Source organism: Balaenoptera borealis (genome assembly GCF_965194805.1).
Source record: "Balaenoptera borealis genome assembly, chromosome: 6".
Classification (NCBI taxonomy): domain Eukaryota; kingdom Metazoa; phylum Chordata; class Mammalia; order Artiodactyla; family Balaenopteridae; genus Balaenoptera; species Balaenoptera borealis.
The window spans coordinates 70,154,948-70,170,371 of record NC_138863.1 but is presented as its reverse complement, the minus strand read 5'-3'; the positions used below and the strand labels follow the sequence as shown (position 1 = coordinate 70,170,371).

The window sequence follows — 15,424 nt, the reverse complement described above, 5'->3', positions numbered from 1 at the left end:
GTCAGAGTTAGGAAGTCAGTTGTCTTTTTTTTTTTTTTTAACCCAAGTGAGTTCTCATGAGCATACATGGAATAACACAGGATGTTTTAATTCTTCAATCAGTTTATAAACTGAAATGTGATCAAAGAGGGTTTCTCATTTCCTCCCAGAGCTTTTCCAGGGCATGTAGCTCTGTCCTGCAGGAGTCTCTGATCGTCCTTTGCAGGTGCTGAGACAACTCACTGTGAATTTGGCTTCACTGCATAGAGCTTTAAGGATATGTATAATTAAAATAGCCAAGTCCATTTTCAAATTTGACTCAAAGGACACTTAGAAACACATCACGCATAGGGAATGTTTATCCTGTAAAGCCCACTTTAATTAAGTGTTATCAACTGTTAAATTTCTCCTACACTGCAGTAAGGTAAACTATTAAAATAAATGAGTTTTTAGAAAGCAATTTTTCCTAATATATATCACTAAGGCACTAGAAAAAATCTATTTCAATATTCCATATATATGTTTAGCATAACATATGAAGTCAAAAGTCAAATGTATTATTTGCAAACACTTTTTCACTGGAGTTTCACTGGAATCTCTTATCTGCATGTCTGACATTTATGTAGGATGAGTTGATGACCTGAGGCAAAAATTTATCAACTCATCCCACCACGTGAAACAAGTGGGAAGTCACTGCCAGGAAAACATATATTATGGAGACATAAATTAACTTTCAAAAATGGCTTAAAGTATCACGTCTTTTCTTTGAACAGTGGAAGGATACACCTCAACCTCATAAGAATCTAACCCCAAAAATATATGCCAGGTTTTGTGGTATCAAATGACTGTCCCACTTTTATACAGTAGGAGCTGTTTGAACTGAGCACGGAGCAAAGTGTGTCCGTTAAAAGAGAGTGAGGGAAAGCAGGCTTTTTAAGCTAATACAGACAAGAAAGGACTTAACACAAAAATATTTAGTGCAACACACACACATATATAATCTTTTTTTCTTCTTAATCTGAAAAGGTCTAGTGCGTAAAATGAATTTGACTTAATACCTAGAAACATCCTCTGAATAGGCAACAACAGCTCTAGCCATTTCCGACTTTATAAAACCAGACTAATTGTTTATAAGCTGTGGTGTTCAACAAAAGATAACATGGAAGTTGCAAAAACGGAAGCGCACTGATTACTGATACCGCACTGTTGTTAGAAGGGCTAGAAACACATACTAGAGATGGATTTGCATATTTGACCTGAGCTATTATCATGCTGGTTTCACTTTAGAATTACTCTGCCACACGTTCACTGGGTAAGTGATTACTTTTTGATCAAAATAGGGAGAGACGGGACAATCACAGGACCAAGGTTTTGACTCTCTCAGGATAGGCAATATTGTGCTTCTCAACCCCCAACTGTATGATATTGAACATGACTCTCTTTATGACTCAAGGATATCACTTCTTCAACTTCTCATTGGAAAAATAAGACTCCTTTTGCTTCCATCCCCGTCTCCTGGAACCTCTGTGAGGAGAAGTAGTTCCAAGAGGGGAACCGGAACCCACCAGGAAGTTCCCTCCCCTTGCAGGAAGTTTTGCTATACCATCGACTGGAAATCCACTCCAGCATCCACCAGGGCTTTGGAGATCTGAGCTGACTGCTGGAAGTGAACGTTATCTGCAGAGAGAGAAAGGAAACATAAAGTAACTAAAAGCCGCTCCACTTTTCTGGTAGGAAGGGTGGGAAAGGCACAAGAAGAAAGGGACTGTTTGAAGTTCTAGGATTCAGCATCCCATTTAGGCCAAGACAAGTGAGTTGTGGAAAGCAACACTGTTTTATTGAAGTAAATGTAACAGTCTTGCCCCTCATGCTTTTGTTTTGTCAGTAGTGAAATTGCAAACCTGTCTGTGATACTAAAAAGTCTAATTAACTGAAACTCACCATCTGCTGTTCCATGAATAAGGAGGTACTCAACTTGTTTAAAATTTTCAGCTCTGCTCATGACTGTTGAATTCTGGAATTGGGAAAAAGAATGTCATTATTCAAAAAAAGATCTGCCATAAACTGATTTTTCACTTCAGTTTACAAAATAAAATGTTTTCAGCTGGGGCCCCCTTTGATACAAAATATAGCAAACCGATATTCAAGCAAATGCTGTCTCCATGCATGGCAGAATGTACAGCACGTCCTGTCCCTGTGAGACAGGACCGGAAAGGGAGGATGCCACATCTTCCCTGCACATGCAGAAGAGGGCATCTGCCCCCCAGGCTGCATGCGAAACCCCTCGGGTCCCAGATCCCAGATTGGCTGTGTCCTATGCATTAGCACAGGGCAGAGTCTCATATTAGCAATGTATGTTCCATGGGCTTATGCTGTAGTTCAGCCAAAAAGTGTATTGCCATGGCAACCATGTGTCACATGGTGCCATACATGCTACATTTCAAAGAGCCTGTACATAGCATTTGCAACTAAACATACTCTGCAATATGTCCTATGAACTTTGGTCCACATTGCTAGGCTCTGAATGAGAAGCAAGTATTACCTTTTTTGGAACAGATGTTTAAAACCTAGGCAAATGTAACATATGGGAGGGGAAAGGGGTGAAAAAGATCAAGTACGGCCTTAGAAAATCAGTGGGTGGTGGTTGTCTGCCTCATTCTGCTTTGGGGAAAGTGCTGCTTTTGGATCAAGCCAGGGATTTAGGAGAAAAAAGTGGGAGGTCAGCTTTTTGAAGGCTGTTTCATGACCTTGCACAGGTAGGACTTCTAGAATGAGGGTGGAGTCTTTGGTGGAAAAGCTTTGAAAGTATAGAACTAGTCATCTGATCTTAATTTGGAGACGTTTGCAGAGTTGGGGTGAAGGTAAGAATGTCGTAGACATTGTAGCAACTTTGGGAAGGGGTGAGCCGGACTCTGCTTCTATTGTGGGGCACAGGAAGGGCCACTAGCCTCCCTGTGGGTTTAAAATCAGCCAGCTCCTCCTGCAGCATCTTGGTGAATCAAAGTCAACTTTATGAGAGGCAAGGTTTGTGTTTTACAGATATCTTTGTAGCTAACATCAGCTTAATATTTTGATGGGAACCCTGAAAGTCTGGCTGGAAGGGGATGGGGCTAAGGTCCGAACGTTTGTATTCTAGCCCCAGCTTCAATATCAGAGAGCTGTGTACCTAGAGACATGCTGCTGAGTGTTGTTTTCTTTGAAATGGGAGGAAGATTAACTCCTCTTGCTCTCACTGAAATAGAAATCAAGAGACATGGCTTTTTTTAAGGTTAAATTACGGTGATGTGAGGATGGTGTGACACAGTGTTTCTGGAAAAACGACGTTCTGTCTACAACTTTCAGGACAAAGTCACCCAACATATTTGTGTTGACTGAGGCTGTCAAGGTGATCTTCTCCTGAAAAGCTTAGAGCAAAGGCCCTCCCACTCCTGTGCAGGCTGGGTCCCACTTGTCCTGACCATATGGCATTTCTGACCCAAATTGAGAATTTACCCACGAACTTTCAGAATAAACACCTAGGACTCATTAAAAGTCGCACTTCTATTTTACTTTAAGAAACGTGTTATCTGGTGAGATGTCCCAGATGAATCCATCCATCCATCCATCCATCCCAACATTATACTCCATTCATTCTTCCATCCATTCATTCATTTTCTCAAGTCGATCAATATTTATTTGTCATATACCCAACTAAACAATAAAATTCATGAGAAAAGGAATTTATATTGTTCATTACTCTATCCTGAGCATTTAATAGAGAGCTAAATATCAATTAAAGGAATAAACAAAAGAAATGTAGGCACTTATATTGTACTCTTCACTATATTCGGTCCTAGTTTTGCAGAGGCAAGTGGGAACAGCTAGGGGAGGTGGAATAAAATATTCTCATTCTGAAATTTACCAAGATATGTTTTGCCCACTTTCAACCCATACACCATGCCATTAGTAATAAGAGCTGATACTTATTGTGTACTCTGCACCAGTCACTCTGCTAAGTATCTTAAAGGATTTATAAAAGCACTGCTCTATTTAATCCTCATGACATTCCTGCAAGATAGGTCTATAGCAATCCCACTTCTACACTGAGACAATAAAGTACACCAGGTTACATCAGGAAGAAGTCGGAGCTGGACACAAAGTCTGATGGCAGAACCTCTTTTACCTCCTATGCTGCACTGAGTCTCCACTAAAATTCCAAGCTGCTCATGATGGAATTTGAGCATCCATCCAAATTCTTCCAGCAAAGATACAGGGAGAAAGAAATTGTTACTGAACTGTTCTGTGATTTGCAGTGCACAAACACACTGGGTGTCCCTTGCCCCCTGCGTTCTCATGCCTTCTTAGAGTGAATTCATTGGAAGAGAGCTGGCTCGCACAGACCTTCGAGACTTGTGAGGCGTTTTGGACTGTGTGGTTGATGCAGAGCCTAATGAAGCAACAGAACCCTGAGCGATGTCCTGCCCTGGAGAGAGGAAAGGGTCAAAATCAATCTCCCAAGAGGCCAGTGTAGGATTCAAAGCTGGCGACAGCAGAGGCTGGGGCTGACCCACCAACGGTGAACACCGCCAGTCTGAGCCCCAGAGCCGGCGCCCTCGTCCGAGTCCTCCTGCACCATCCTTTCTGCAGCTACACGGCTGTCTCCTCCACCTTGTTTCTCCCCACAAGAAACCCAGCTCTTCGCCTGCCAAAGATAGTCAACTTCAGCACCTACACGTGGCCCAAATATCCAGCTGTGTGACCTCCCCTCCCCTCCAAAAGCCTCTCGGGCCTTCCTTGCGTGGCAGAGTGCACAGCAAAAGCCGCTCCACAACCTCCCTGAGCCATGAGACTGAGAAATGTCACTGAAACATAGAGTAATAGTTAGGAGACATATAAATACGCAGGACAGTTAGCAAGGAATGTGATAACTCCTGGAGTTTGGACCAAAACAGTTTCTGGCTGCCTTTTTTTTCTTAAATGGAGTGAATACAGGCTGAAAGAAGACAATTTTTATAAACAAGTAAAACCCTGAGCCTAAGATAAATGTTGTGATGTACACACTGTAGCTGTGATGAACTAGACATGGTGAGAAATGCAACATACTGAGAAAAAGACGAAAACTGTGATAAAAGTGTCATGATGCAAATTGTTTTACATTAACAATATTACACTACAAAGAAAGAAAGACAAATACTTTAATGCAGCAAGGGAAAAATAAAACAAAAGCTTCCCCCTGCAACCACAGGAGAAGTGTGTCATTTCCAATGCACACGTCCCCCTGCTCGCTGGGAGTTGCGTCAAGAGGGACCTCTCAGTGCACGGGCGCCAGGCAGCCTCAGGCACACACCCATTTCAAGGCTCGCAGGCTCCCGGGAACATTTTGCCCTCCTGGAAAGATGCAGCTGTGTCACCTTGCCTCTGGAACCACCCATCATTCCCTACTAGCCTGAGCGTCCTGGCTTCTCAATCGAGAGGGACTCTTGACAGTCCGCTGTACGGCACACTTTAACCCATGAAAGGCAGCCAGAGTCAGTGAGAGAAATGCATGCACTAAGTTAAGGGAGAATTAATGACCAGAAATAATTCAATGGTGCTATTTCAACCCACCAAAACAGGATAATCCCCATTTGCCTATCGATGGAAACAGAAATAAAAAAGGAAATGGATGACTAAGTTAGAAGCCGAATAGTCTGTCACCAGCTCCTAAAAAGGAAGTTTAGAGTGATAAATGGGCAAGGATGCAATGGTGGTGCAGTTGGCACTCTCCCGGGGCTAGAAACTTCCGGAGAGCCCCGCTGCCAGCAACAGCCTGGCAAAGTGAAGTGGGGAGGATTGGTCCAGTGGCAGTGCTGGTGCACAGCATCTCTGCGAGGAGCTTTTCCTTCAAGCCCCAAGAAGAACCATCTGTAGCTGCTCGTTGGATCAGGCTGGTTCCTCAGTTACCTTCCAGCAAATAAATCTTTGTATTTTTGAAATAAAAGAGAGAGCTGATAAGAGTGGGGAAGTACTGTGAGAAACGGAAGGTCTGACAATTTTTAAGCTACCCCTTGCGCCATCCAGGAACCATACGGACAGTTTGCTTCCTGAGAATAATGGTGGCAGCTTCCATGTTTTTGTAAGCTTATTTCATGGCAGGCATAGGTGTCTCGTTTAATCCTGTCAATAACCCCATGAGGTAGCTCTGATTCTCCCCATTATTCAGATGAGGAAACAGAGGTTCAGAGAGGTTTAGTAACCTCTCCTGACTAATAGGTGGTGGAAACAGAATTTTAGCACAGGTCAAACTCAAAAGTCCATGCCTCTTAACATCATATTCTAGTGTCCCTTCACTTCACAGCCAAACATCGCACTGTCATTTCCAAGCTCTGGTAGAAAAAGCAAACAGCCACAGGTGTAATGGACACCCTATTGCTTCAGTGAGACAGTACCCCGAGTGTACTGACTTGCTCTGTGCATTCTCCCACTTGTGACCAAAGCCTCATAAATAATATTAAGTGAGGCTGTTTGGGGAAGCACCATTAATGCCACACCAGAGGTCACAGAAAATGTATAAGGAAAAATTAATTCAACCCACCGCATCAGATGTTTTACTTGTCCGTATCCATCAAACAACTGTACCGGTGAGATGCCAAGGAAAGAGCTCCCATCCGCCTACAGGGGGCCCTACCTCAGGCCTCACCCAGCAACACTGGCTTCTTTAAAGATCACACAGCAGTCAACATTTTATCAGCACTCAACAAACAAGTTAAGGTTTGGCTTAAATCTGAAGGTCTCTCTCCCTTTGGCATATTCTAGGATAATAGAACAAATGTCAAATCAGTACAAGATGGCATATTTACAAAATTGCACCCTGTTTTGCATAACCTAACGATGCAGCAGTTCTTAAGGATTGAACATTTCAAATCTGCTAGCAGAAGACTGCCAAATCTATGACTGTTTCGTACACTTGCCAAAAGCCTATCAAATTCTGAGCAAAATGCAAAATAAATCTCCTCTACAAGTTAAATCAGTCCCTTCTGTGTGTTCCAGGCTGCCCTCTTCTCTTGGCAACGAGGCTCAGGACTTGGGCCCCGTTTCTCTTGCCCTTGATCTGACACGGCTCTCTCTAAGTCCATTCCCTCCCTGGTCTCCCATCCTGCCTTATTAGCCGCCATTTGGCCAGCTCCTCCCACATCCCTGCTCTGTGATATCCCTCGGTTCATCCAACCTGCTTCACAGATCCCCAGAAAACCAGCTCTGCCTGCTGCCACTCGTGTGTCTACTGTGCTCCTCTGCCTCGTCGGTCCCTCTGGCAGCCTGTGGAGAGCACCTACGCTATTCTGCTGCATCTCCCAGAAGTCTTCCTTAACTGGCTCCAGATAAGTGCCCTCTCCCTTTCCTACCCCTTAGTAGCTACATCTTATATAACTTTTTGTGCCTCCGTTTCTGGGTCAATAAAATGGAGAAAATTAGAGCACTTATCTCAGAGAATCTGAGGGAGAACTGAACCTAATAACCCATGGAAAGAGCTTAGAACAGTGTCTGGCCATAGAAGCAAGCACTTATTAAGTGAATTAAAAAAATGAATGAAATAAATGAAACCAGATCCCCCCTGGTTGAGAGGAGTGGGGGGAGGTGAAACCCTAACTTCTCAGCCACTTCCCTTCCCTCCCTACATGCTCAGAAGGCACAGAATTCCTGGGGCTCCAGAGTCACAATTTGGAACTACTAGTCTTTTCCATACATACTGGGCACTATGTCATGTTCAAGTTCATGCTTTATGACTACTCTCTTTTATTTCTCTTCAAAAATTTTGCCTGTATGTTTTGTCTCACCAACAAGGTAATCAACTTCTGAACAGCTAAAACACCAAGCACCTTGAATGGGTGAATGAAAGTCTACCACGTGTTAATATATTTTTTTACAGGTTTGACTAAAAGACCTGTGATTGACCATAGAGAGACCATTCATCAATGTTAGTCAGGAACCCCCCTCCTCAAGGTGGGACCACGGTTGCTATCTGCTTATCGCTATTGGGGGTGAGGGTTGTCTCATTGTCTGATTCTTTTGCTCAAATCTGTTGCCATTTCTGTCAGCTGTGGACTGAGAATCGAACTGAGACTCACGGCAGTGAATCTGCTTATACTGCTTATTAGCTACACTGTCATCCCTCCACTCTGCCTGCCTACTTAGAGCTTCTGGGACCAGCTTCTTGGAGTTTCAGGGAGATGAACAGCTTCCTTCCTCTTTGAGTCCCTGGTATCCTTTAAACGTGCTCCTGCCCTTCCACTCGGCAGTGGGTAGGTGACTATCTACAAAAAGAGTCTTATGGAGTCACTGTTTGTGTCATTGCATTGGGTCCAAGCCTTAGTCCCAGGGTCTCCTAATTTATATGGCAGCTTTGTGAGAATAAGAAAAGGCACTCCCTCCGGTTGGATGCAGCCCCAGAGGTGCACGCCTTAGAGAATGAAGCATAGACTAGCTTCCAGCAGTGCACAAGCTGAACAACTATACATGACATCCCTGCCTGTTCCATTTGCGTATATAAATGGCTCCTTCAACTTCCTTTCCTAAGTAGTAAGTAAGACCTTTATTTCACAAAATGTGCTTCTCTTGGTGTGCTTGTCTAAATTCTTTCAAATCTGGGTCAACAATGACTTAAAAATGAATCCTCTCCTCATCTGAATTTTATTAAAAATTACATTCTCTTCCAAAGGCTGTAATTCTGGCTACTGATAATGATTCTATAGCTGAAAAGGTGTACAACGATCACAGGACCTTGCTTAAAACACACTTCGATCATTCCTATCCTGGATGTGCTGAAGAAAGTCAATAGTCTAGACTACCTGGGACTCATTTTCAAAATATTTCCTCCTGACCTACGGAAATGCACAAAGAAGCGAAAGCCAGTAAAGAATTGTCTCCTTTGTCTTTTCCAAGAGGGCAGAAGGAGGGAGGGAGAGAAGGAGAGAGAAAGGGAGGAAATAAAAACAACCTGGGAAAGAGAAGTAAAAGAAGACAGGGGTCCAGAGGGGCAGCTGGGGCCTTGGAGGAAAATAGAATCTTTGAATGTATTCCTGCCAGAGACAAAAGCACAGGCTCATTTAAAAAACAAAGGAAGGCAGCTTTATTCTAAAGCCTGCTGTGCACCAAATATAGGTACTTAGATTCAGTTCTCCACTTTCTGAGGATGCAACTTACAGGGCGGAAACAATACAGTGAATGCATTTGCCTCACTTTCTCCTACCCACCTTAACTGTCGCCCACCCAAATAATTCCTCTGAGTAACACATTGGGAACCTTTAGCTCCCTGGTACTGGCAGTTTTAATGTGTCCATTGCCAGCAACGAATTTTGTGCCAAGAAAACCCGACTCCTGGCGTGGAAGGATTAAACAGTCCTCGGGTGCCATCTGTGCAGTGAAGTGAGACAGTGACTTTGTGCTCCCAGTGTTCGTGTATTGCCATCGGTAGGAGGAAGTGACTTCTATTTACATGACTACCTCATGCAGAGAACATCTAAGGGGAGAGATGAAAATGGCCACCTCAGTGGGGGGTAGAGTTGGAGAAGAGGGGGATGGGTGTGGGAATGAGGAGCCTATGGGAAAATCTGGAGAAAGATACAGGTTGACATGGCAGATTAAAACTAATTATCCTCTAGGGGGAGGGCTGGTTGAAGAGGAAACACGCTGTTGGCTGATGTTCTTGAAGTGCAGTAGGGTAGGTGCCATGGACTTCTTCAGATGTCAAGGTTTAGACTTGATCCTGTGCTTCTAGGTTCAAAGACTTTCAAAATGGGATTTTTAAAATGAACTTTTGACTCATCATCCAGCAGTTTCTAGAGTCAGGATGAGGGTCCCGGGCAGTACACCTCTGATGTTTTGGGAGTTTTTAGTACTTTAGGATATTTGAGAACACCCTTTAGCCATGCCCCAAATATGGCACACTACAGGAGGGATCCTGGTGGGGTCACTAGCAAGAAAATTCCAGCTGTAAAATGAGAGCAATGATGGAGACAAATAATTTTTATAACAATGTTTCCCTTCAAAAAAGTTTTAAAATTAAATCAAAAAAGGTTTTAAGGTTTCTATTTCATACTGGGTGATCCAAAGAATACAAGGTTGAGCAAAGCCTTGAATGACTAATAATACCGCAGAGGGGGAAAAGGAGTACAAACTAACTATGGGTCCAAGATGAATAAATTGAGGATTAAAGATATACAAGGAAAATGTCATGGGAGTCAAGAGAGAATGCTAGTCTTCTGGGCGAGCAGGACAAGTTTCCTAGTGGATGAAGACAGAGGGGGAATGACATTCCAGGTCGAGGAACAGAGGACAAAGGCACAAAAGGGAAAGGCCCAGAAATATTCAGAGAACAGTGAACATTCCAGGTAGACTGGGCCATTCTCAGAAAGGTGTTGAACACCTGGTTAAAGAATGAGGGCTGGACTAGTTTGTACAGGAAAAGTCCATGAAAGTGTTATGGGTGAGGGTTAACCTCATACCTCTGTGTGGTACAGGCTGGAGTGCAGAAAGATAAGCTAAGGGGGGACCCGTGGGGTTACTGTTGTAAAAGGAGGTAGTCATGTGACAGCAGCAATGTGGTTATGGAGCAGGGAAAGGATGTCTAAAGCAGCTTATTGGATGTGGAGAAGAAAGAATGGGAAAAACTGAGTCCAAAGTATCATGTGGGACACTCAGCAGAAATAAGGACAACCTCATTACGGGACTGCTTTGTAGTGGAAGATGATTGGTACATCACACTTTACAGGTTGTTACTTTTCTATCTTGACTGAAAAACAGAGATGAAAACACACACACACCCAGGCACAAACACACGCGTACACCTCCCCGCCCCTCCCCCACAAGCCTTGCTAAATAAAACTGAAAGGAAGAGGTAAAACGAAACTGTCTGTACATATCTTGCAAAACTAGAAGTTTTATTTGCATTTTCTTGTGCTTTGATCAAATGGCTTCAGAACCCATAATAATGATGACAGCTTACAAAAATGTACAAATATGGCTCAGAGCGATGTATGAATAGGAAGCCCAAGCATTGAGAGCCGTGGCACAGATGAGGAGAAACTGTGGTCTTAAATTGTATGGGTTATTGTTTTCTTTTTATCCTGGGAGGAGTTTTGAATATCCTCCGGAGAATGTAAACATCAGATGATTGACCTTGTCATCTGTACGTTTCAGGGTTTTCAATTTACACGACAGGATCAGGAAATTTGTGTTTTTTTTTCTGGTTGGGGGGCAATGTGCTGGAAGGGTCCTTAGTACTTTGGCTGACACTTCCAGCTGCAGCAGACTGCCACCAAAGAGAGGGCCCTGGCTTTGCGGTGGCACCCACACTAGCACACGGGGGCCGCCAGTGATGGCTACACCCAGACCATATTTCAGATGCTACGGCCCATCTGCACAGCAACCTGCCCACTGGCTCTTCCATCAGGCAACCAGCCTGCGGATGCTATTCAGTAATTTGGATTCAAGGGCTTTTCAGAGTATTACCCTCCTGTACCTACACCTCACCTGCTTTACTCAAATCTTGTGTGAAAAAAACTGTACATATTTGGCTATGAATTAGAAAATTGTAGGCTTGTACATACAACTTAATTATGATAATACCATAAGAAATTTTAATATGTAGTTAAAGGTTTAGAGAGTCTTCTGGGCTCTAAAGGAATACGTTGAATTTGACATGTTTTCTGAACTGAAATTTTTATAATTAAAGTAATTATCTGGTGTTGCTTTGTATTTCCAAATGAACGCATATTGTGACCTATATAGCATACGATAAAGGCTGTAATTATGCAGAATATAGTACGGGAAGCTATTGGAGTATCTCTAAACCACCTGTGTTATTTCTTTTTAACAAGAATTTCATTGGAAATAAAAAATATATATTTTCTGGAATGGATACACTTAAAAATGTTCTTATACCACTTATAAATAGGTTATAAAATGGATCTAGTTCACCATCTCTTACCCTGTAATGGTCAAGGTTGTCTTCTGGAGATGGAAGACCCATGTAACGTTCTGTGTACACTGAATCTGTGATGAAGAAAAGAAAAACAATTCATACAATAAAAACTTTTTTCCCTTTTTTGGGGTTACTTTATATGCTTTCATATTCTTTACTTGTGCAAAGGTCTATAGTGTTACCCTCAGAAGTATCTCCTCCAGATCATCTCTATTTGGCTTGTTAAAGCAGTCAGACTCCTGCTTTTCCATACTCAGCCCTATAGCCCATTTCCTTTAGCCCTTCCTGTGAGGGCAGAGGGAGATCAAACCAGGTGATCTAAAACCCAATCAACAGCCCGCCTGCAGAAAAGTCAAATGGGAAGTGCTAAGTGATAAGGACTCTACATTATCATCTGACCCTCTCAAAGATCTTGATTAACAAGTCAGTTAATGTCTCAATTGTCTTGAATTTCTTGGTCCTGACCTCAGTCAGTATATGCTCTACTTTAGGATACTCTCTTTCCTACTGGAAACTCCTCATAATTTTCAATTACTCGTTGCTTACTTAAATCATATATTTTTTTTTTGGTGGGGGGGGGAGACAGATCGAAAGGAAAGAATTCAGTTATCATTTATTTGCTGTAAAACCCTATAACGGCTCAGCTACTCCATCATAATGCAAGTTAAACATCTGTTTTCTCTCATTTTGTGATGAGGCCTCCATTCTGATGTTATAACTGTTGAGTATTGAGAAACAGATTACATTAGTATCTGTGCTGAAGTGACGTAAGCTGTTTTATCTATAGATATGGCAGAAAAACTTATGCATTGTGGGTTTGGTTATTTGGGATATTTAAACATATTTTTGACCTAATTTAAAAAAATTAAATCATATATCAAATGTATGTGTATGTGTATATATATATATATATATGTGTATATATATATTTCCTAAAATATCAGTGAGAAAATTTACTGTGGCTGAATTCCAATATAACTTTAAAAATCTGAAATAACTGTTTTTGAAACATGACCAGGTTACAGTAAATAAATAAGTATAATATGTTTCCATTGTGCTATATAGGTTAATGGCTTGAATTTCACTATAATTGCACCGGTATTTCAATATTGATTTAATTAATTATTTAGAAGAATATATCATCAAAATAACAAGCTTAATCAACATCCTAACCCTTTGTGAATGACTGGCATTGGAGATTAAAAACTACATTGATAACTAGTGTTAGTTGTTCCATGTGTATTGCTCATGCTTTTCCTATGGAAATCAAAATATTTTCCTCCAAAATGAGTAACAGCAATATTTTATCATTTTGATTAAAGTGAATACAGACTACAAGCAATTTTACATATCTAGAGGACACTAATATAGAAAATATAGTATCTTAAAGTACACTTTTAAAATATAAGATTTTCCTAAAATGCTCATCTTTTAACATTTAAATATGAATAACTTAGGTTATACATTTAATGGGGGGGGGGGGGGGGGAAATAGCTTTTAAGGGCAAAATAAAATTTTCCCCAAACAGCTACAATTCTTCTTGTCCTAGAACATAATACCCCTTTCTTATTATGCTAACCAGGTTTACATGTGTAAGAAGGTCTCAAATTTTAAAAATACTATTTAAAAAATGCTTAGTGTTGTGGTTGTAAACTTTTAGAAGTACGTCTCGCAATACCACTTATGTACTCCTTCAATTTGATTTTTGAGTAATATTGTTCAAATTTGCACATATATAAGAATTCTAGAAAGTTCCCAAGTGTTAGGTTGGTCCTCATACGTTTAATAAAGTTCTCTTCTTACCATTATGTAGTTCCAAACTCACAAAGATTGTTTCTATTACTTTATTGACCACCAGAGGTCTCCAAAAACAAGCCTTCCAATAGAACAATTAGTATTAAGCAGGAAAGTATTATATGAAAACAAATCTATTGTGTGAGGATCAATCCTAACTATGTTCTCCAATTTTTATTTAACTAAAAGGCAGGGTTGTCTCTTTTACACATTGGCTTCTCTTGACTTGGAGAGGCTTTAAAGAAGAGTTTTCCACAGGACGGGTACTACGATATATTAGGACATTAAATATTTAATGAGCATATTCATTATGAATGATTCTATCCTTATACTGAATAAAGGACTTGAGATGGGGTAGGAAGAGATACAGGAAAATAATTCATCTTCTCACCACCTCTGGCTCTTCCCCCCTACCTAGTGTTTCACTGCTTACCCGCTCCCACTTGGGAATTATACCTTACATGTGTATGATAGAACAATACTTTCTCAGCAGTGAACAGGATATTCTAGAGTGGCTTTCACCTACTCAGAGACAGTGGAAACAAAACCCCCAGGAATTCCCCTGCCCTAGTCTCTTCTTTCCACCCAAAGTCCTACTTATATTTGACTTTTACCTGAAGGGAAAGAGATAACATACTTTTCTAATTGATCTAATATGTGAAGCTTCAAACTCAAGTTAGAATAAAAAGAAGGAAGGGTTTATTTAAAGAATTGTAGCATTGGGGATGTTTTAAAATGTGGAAAACTGAATTTGTTGATAAGACATTTAGAAAACAGAATTGGTTGGTGACTAAACGTGTAGATAGCATTTACTACCATCTAACATTTCACAATGGCAGAATAAGTGAGACTGTTTCATTACAGGTATCCATAAAGTACTTCTAAGGTGAATCAGTTTATTCACTGTAGAAACACTGAAACTCAAAAAGGAATGGTTTTGTCATTGGAATGTGAAGGTTCACACTCAGTATCTCTGTACCTGGGAGTGATCACTTACCATAGTATTCCCACTTTGACACGGGTGCCACGGCTATTCCACACTTGAACACGCCACTTCCTGCTCCCAGGACCATTGAGGTTACATACCCTCCATATGACTAAGAAATGGAAACAGTTATTTTTATGGAGGTAAAGGAATTAAGGACATATGGTAAGCAAGTCGCAGTTTCCACATTTCTCACATCTTTATATACTGTGCCTCTTTCGAGATAGAAAGCATGGTAGAGAAGGTTTAAATTGGCCTTAGTTGGGTAGTATCTAAAGACTACACTTTCAGAGCCCTGGTCCCTCTTCTTGGTAGGTGTAAGGGGGAAAGTATTGAAAATTTGCTGGGCAGTACTAATTGAAGACAAAAAACAAACCAAAACCAAAACCAAAAAAAACCTCCCAAAACCCAAAAAGCAATAAACACTAAATCTTTACTGACTTGGACCCATGAGAAAAAGTCTCCCTCCTTCCCTCTCTCCTTCTATCCTTCTTTCCCTTTATCCCTCTTTCTCTCCTTTCCTCTTTTTCTCCCTTCCTCACCTCCCTATCCCATTGTAATAAACAAAAGTATAAGCCTGGGGGGACTCATCGCCCAGAAACCTTAAGACATTGGACCTTCTTAGATTGAAATGATTGACATGATTTTCACCTCCAAATATGTACAAACAAAAGTAAATTATCCTGCTCTGGGTTATATTCACTAAGAAAGGCATACAGATTCATCAG

General features: G+C 41.3%; 1 protein-coding gene across 4 annotated transcripts in view; it reads right to left on the bottom strand.

Moving 5' to 3' along the window:
* DPP4 (dipeptidyl peptidase 4) overlaps positions 1 to 15,424 on the bottom strand; it is a 77,514-nt gene that overhangs the window by 1,135 nt on the left and 60,955 nt on the right. For all 4 annotated transcript variants that reach the window (XM_082395284.1, XM_082395283.1, XM_082395285.1 and 1 more), the window contains exons 22-25: positions 14,709 to 14,808; positions 11,924 to 11,988; positions 1,921 to 1,993; positions 1,583 to 1,656 (exon numbers count right to left, since the gene is read on the bottom strand). In XM_082395284.1, coding sequence (XP_082251410.1) covers positions 1,583 to 1,656; positions 1,921 to 1,993; positions 11,924 to 11,988; positions 14,709 to 14,808 — 312 coding nt within the window. The remainder of the gene's footprint in view (positions 1 to 1,582; positions 1,657 to 1,920; positions 1,994 to 11,923; positions 11,989 to 14,708; positions 14,809 to 15,424) is intronic.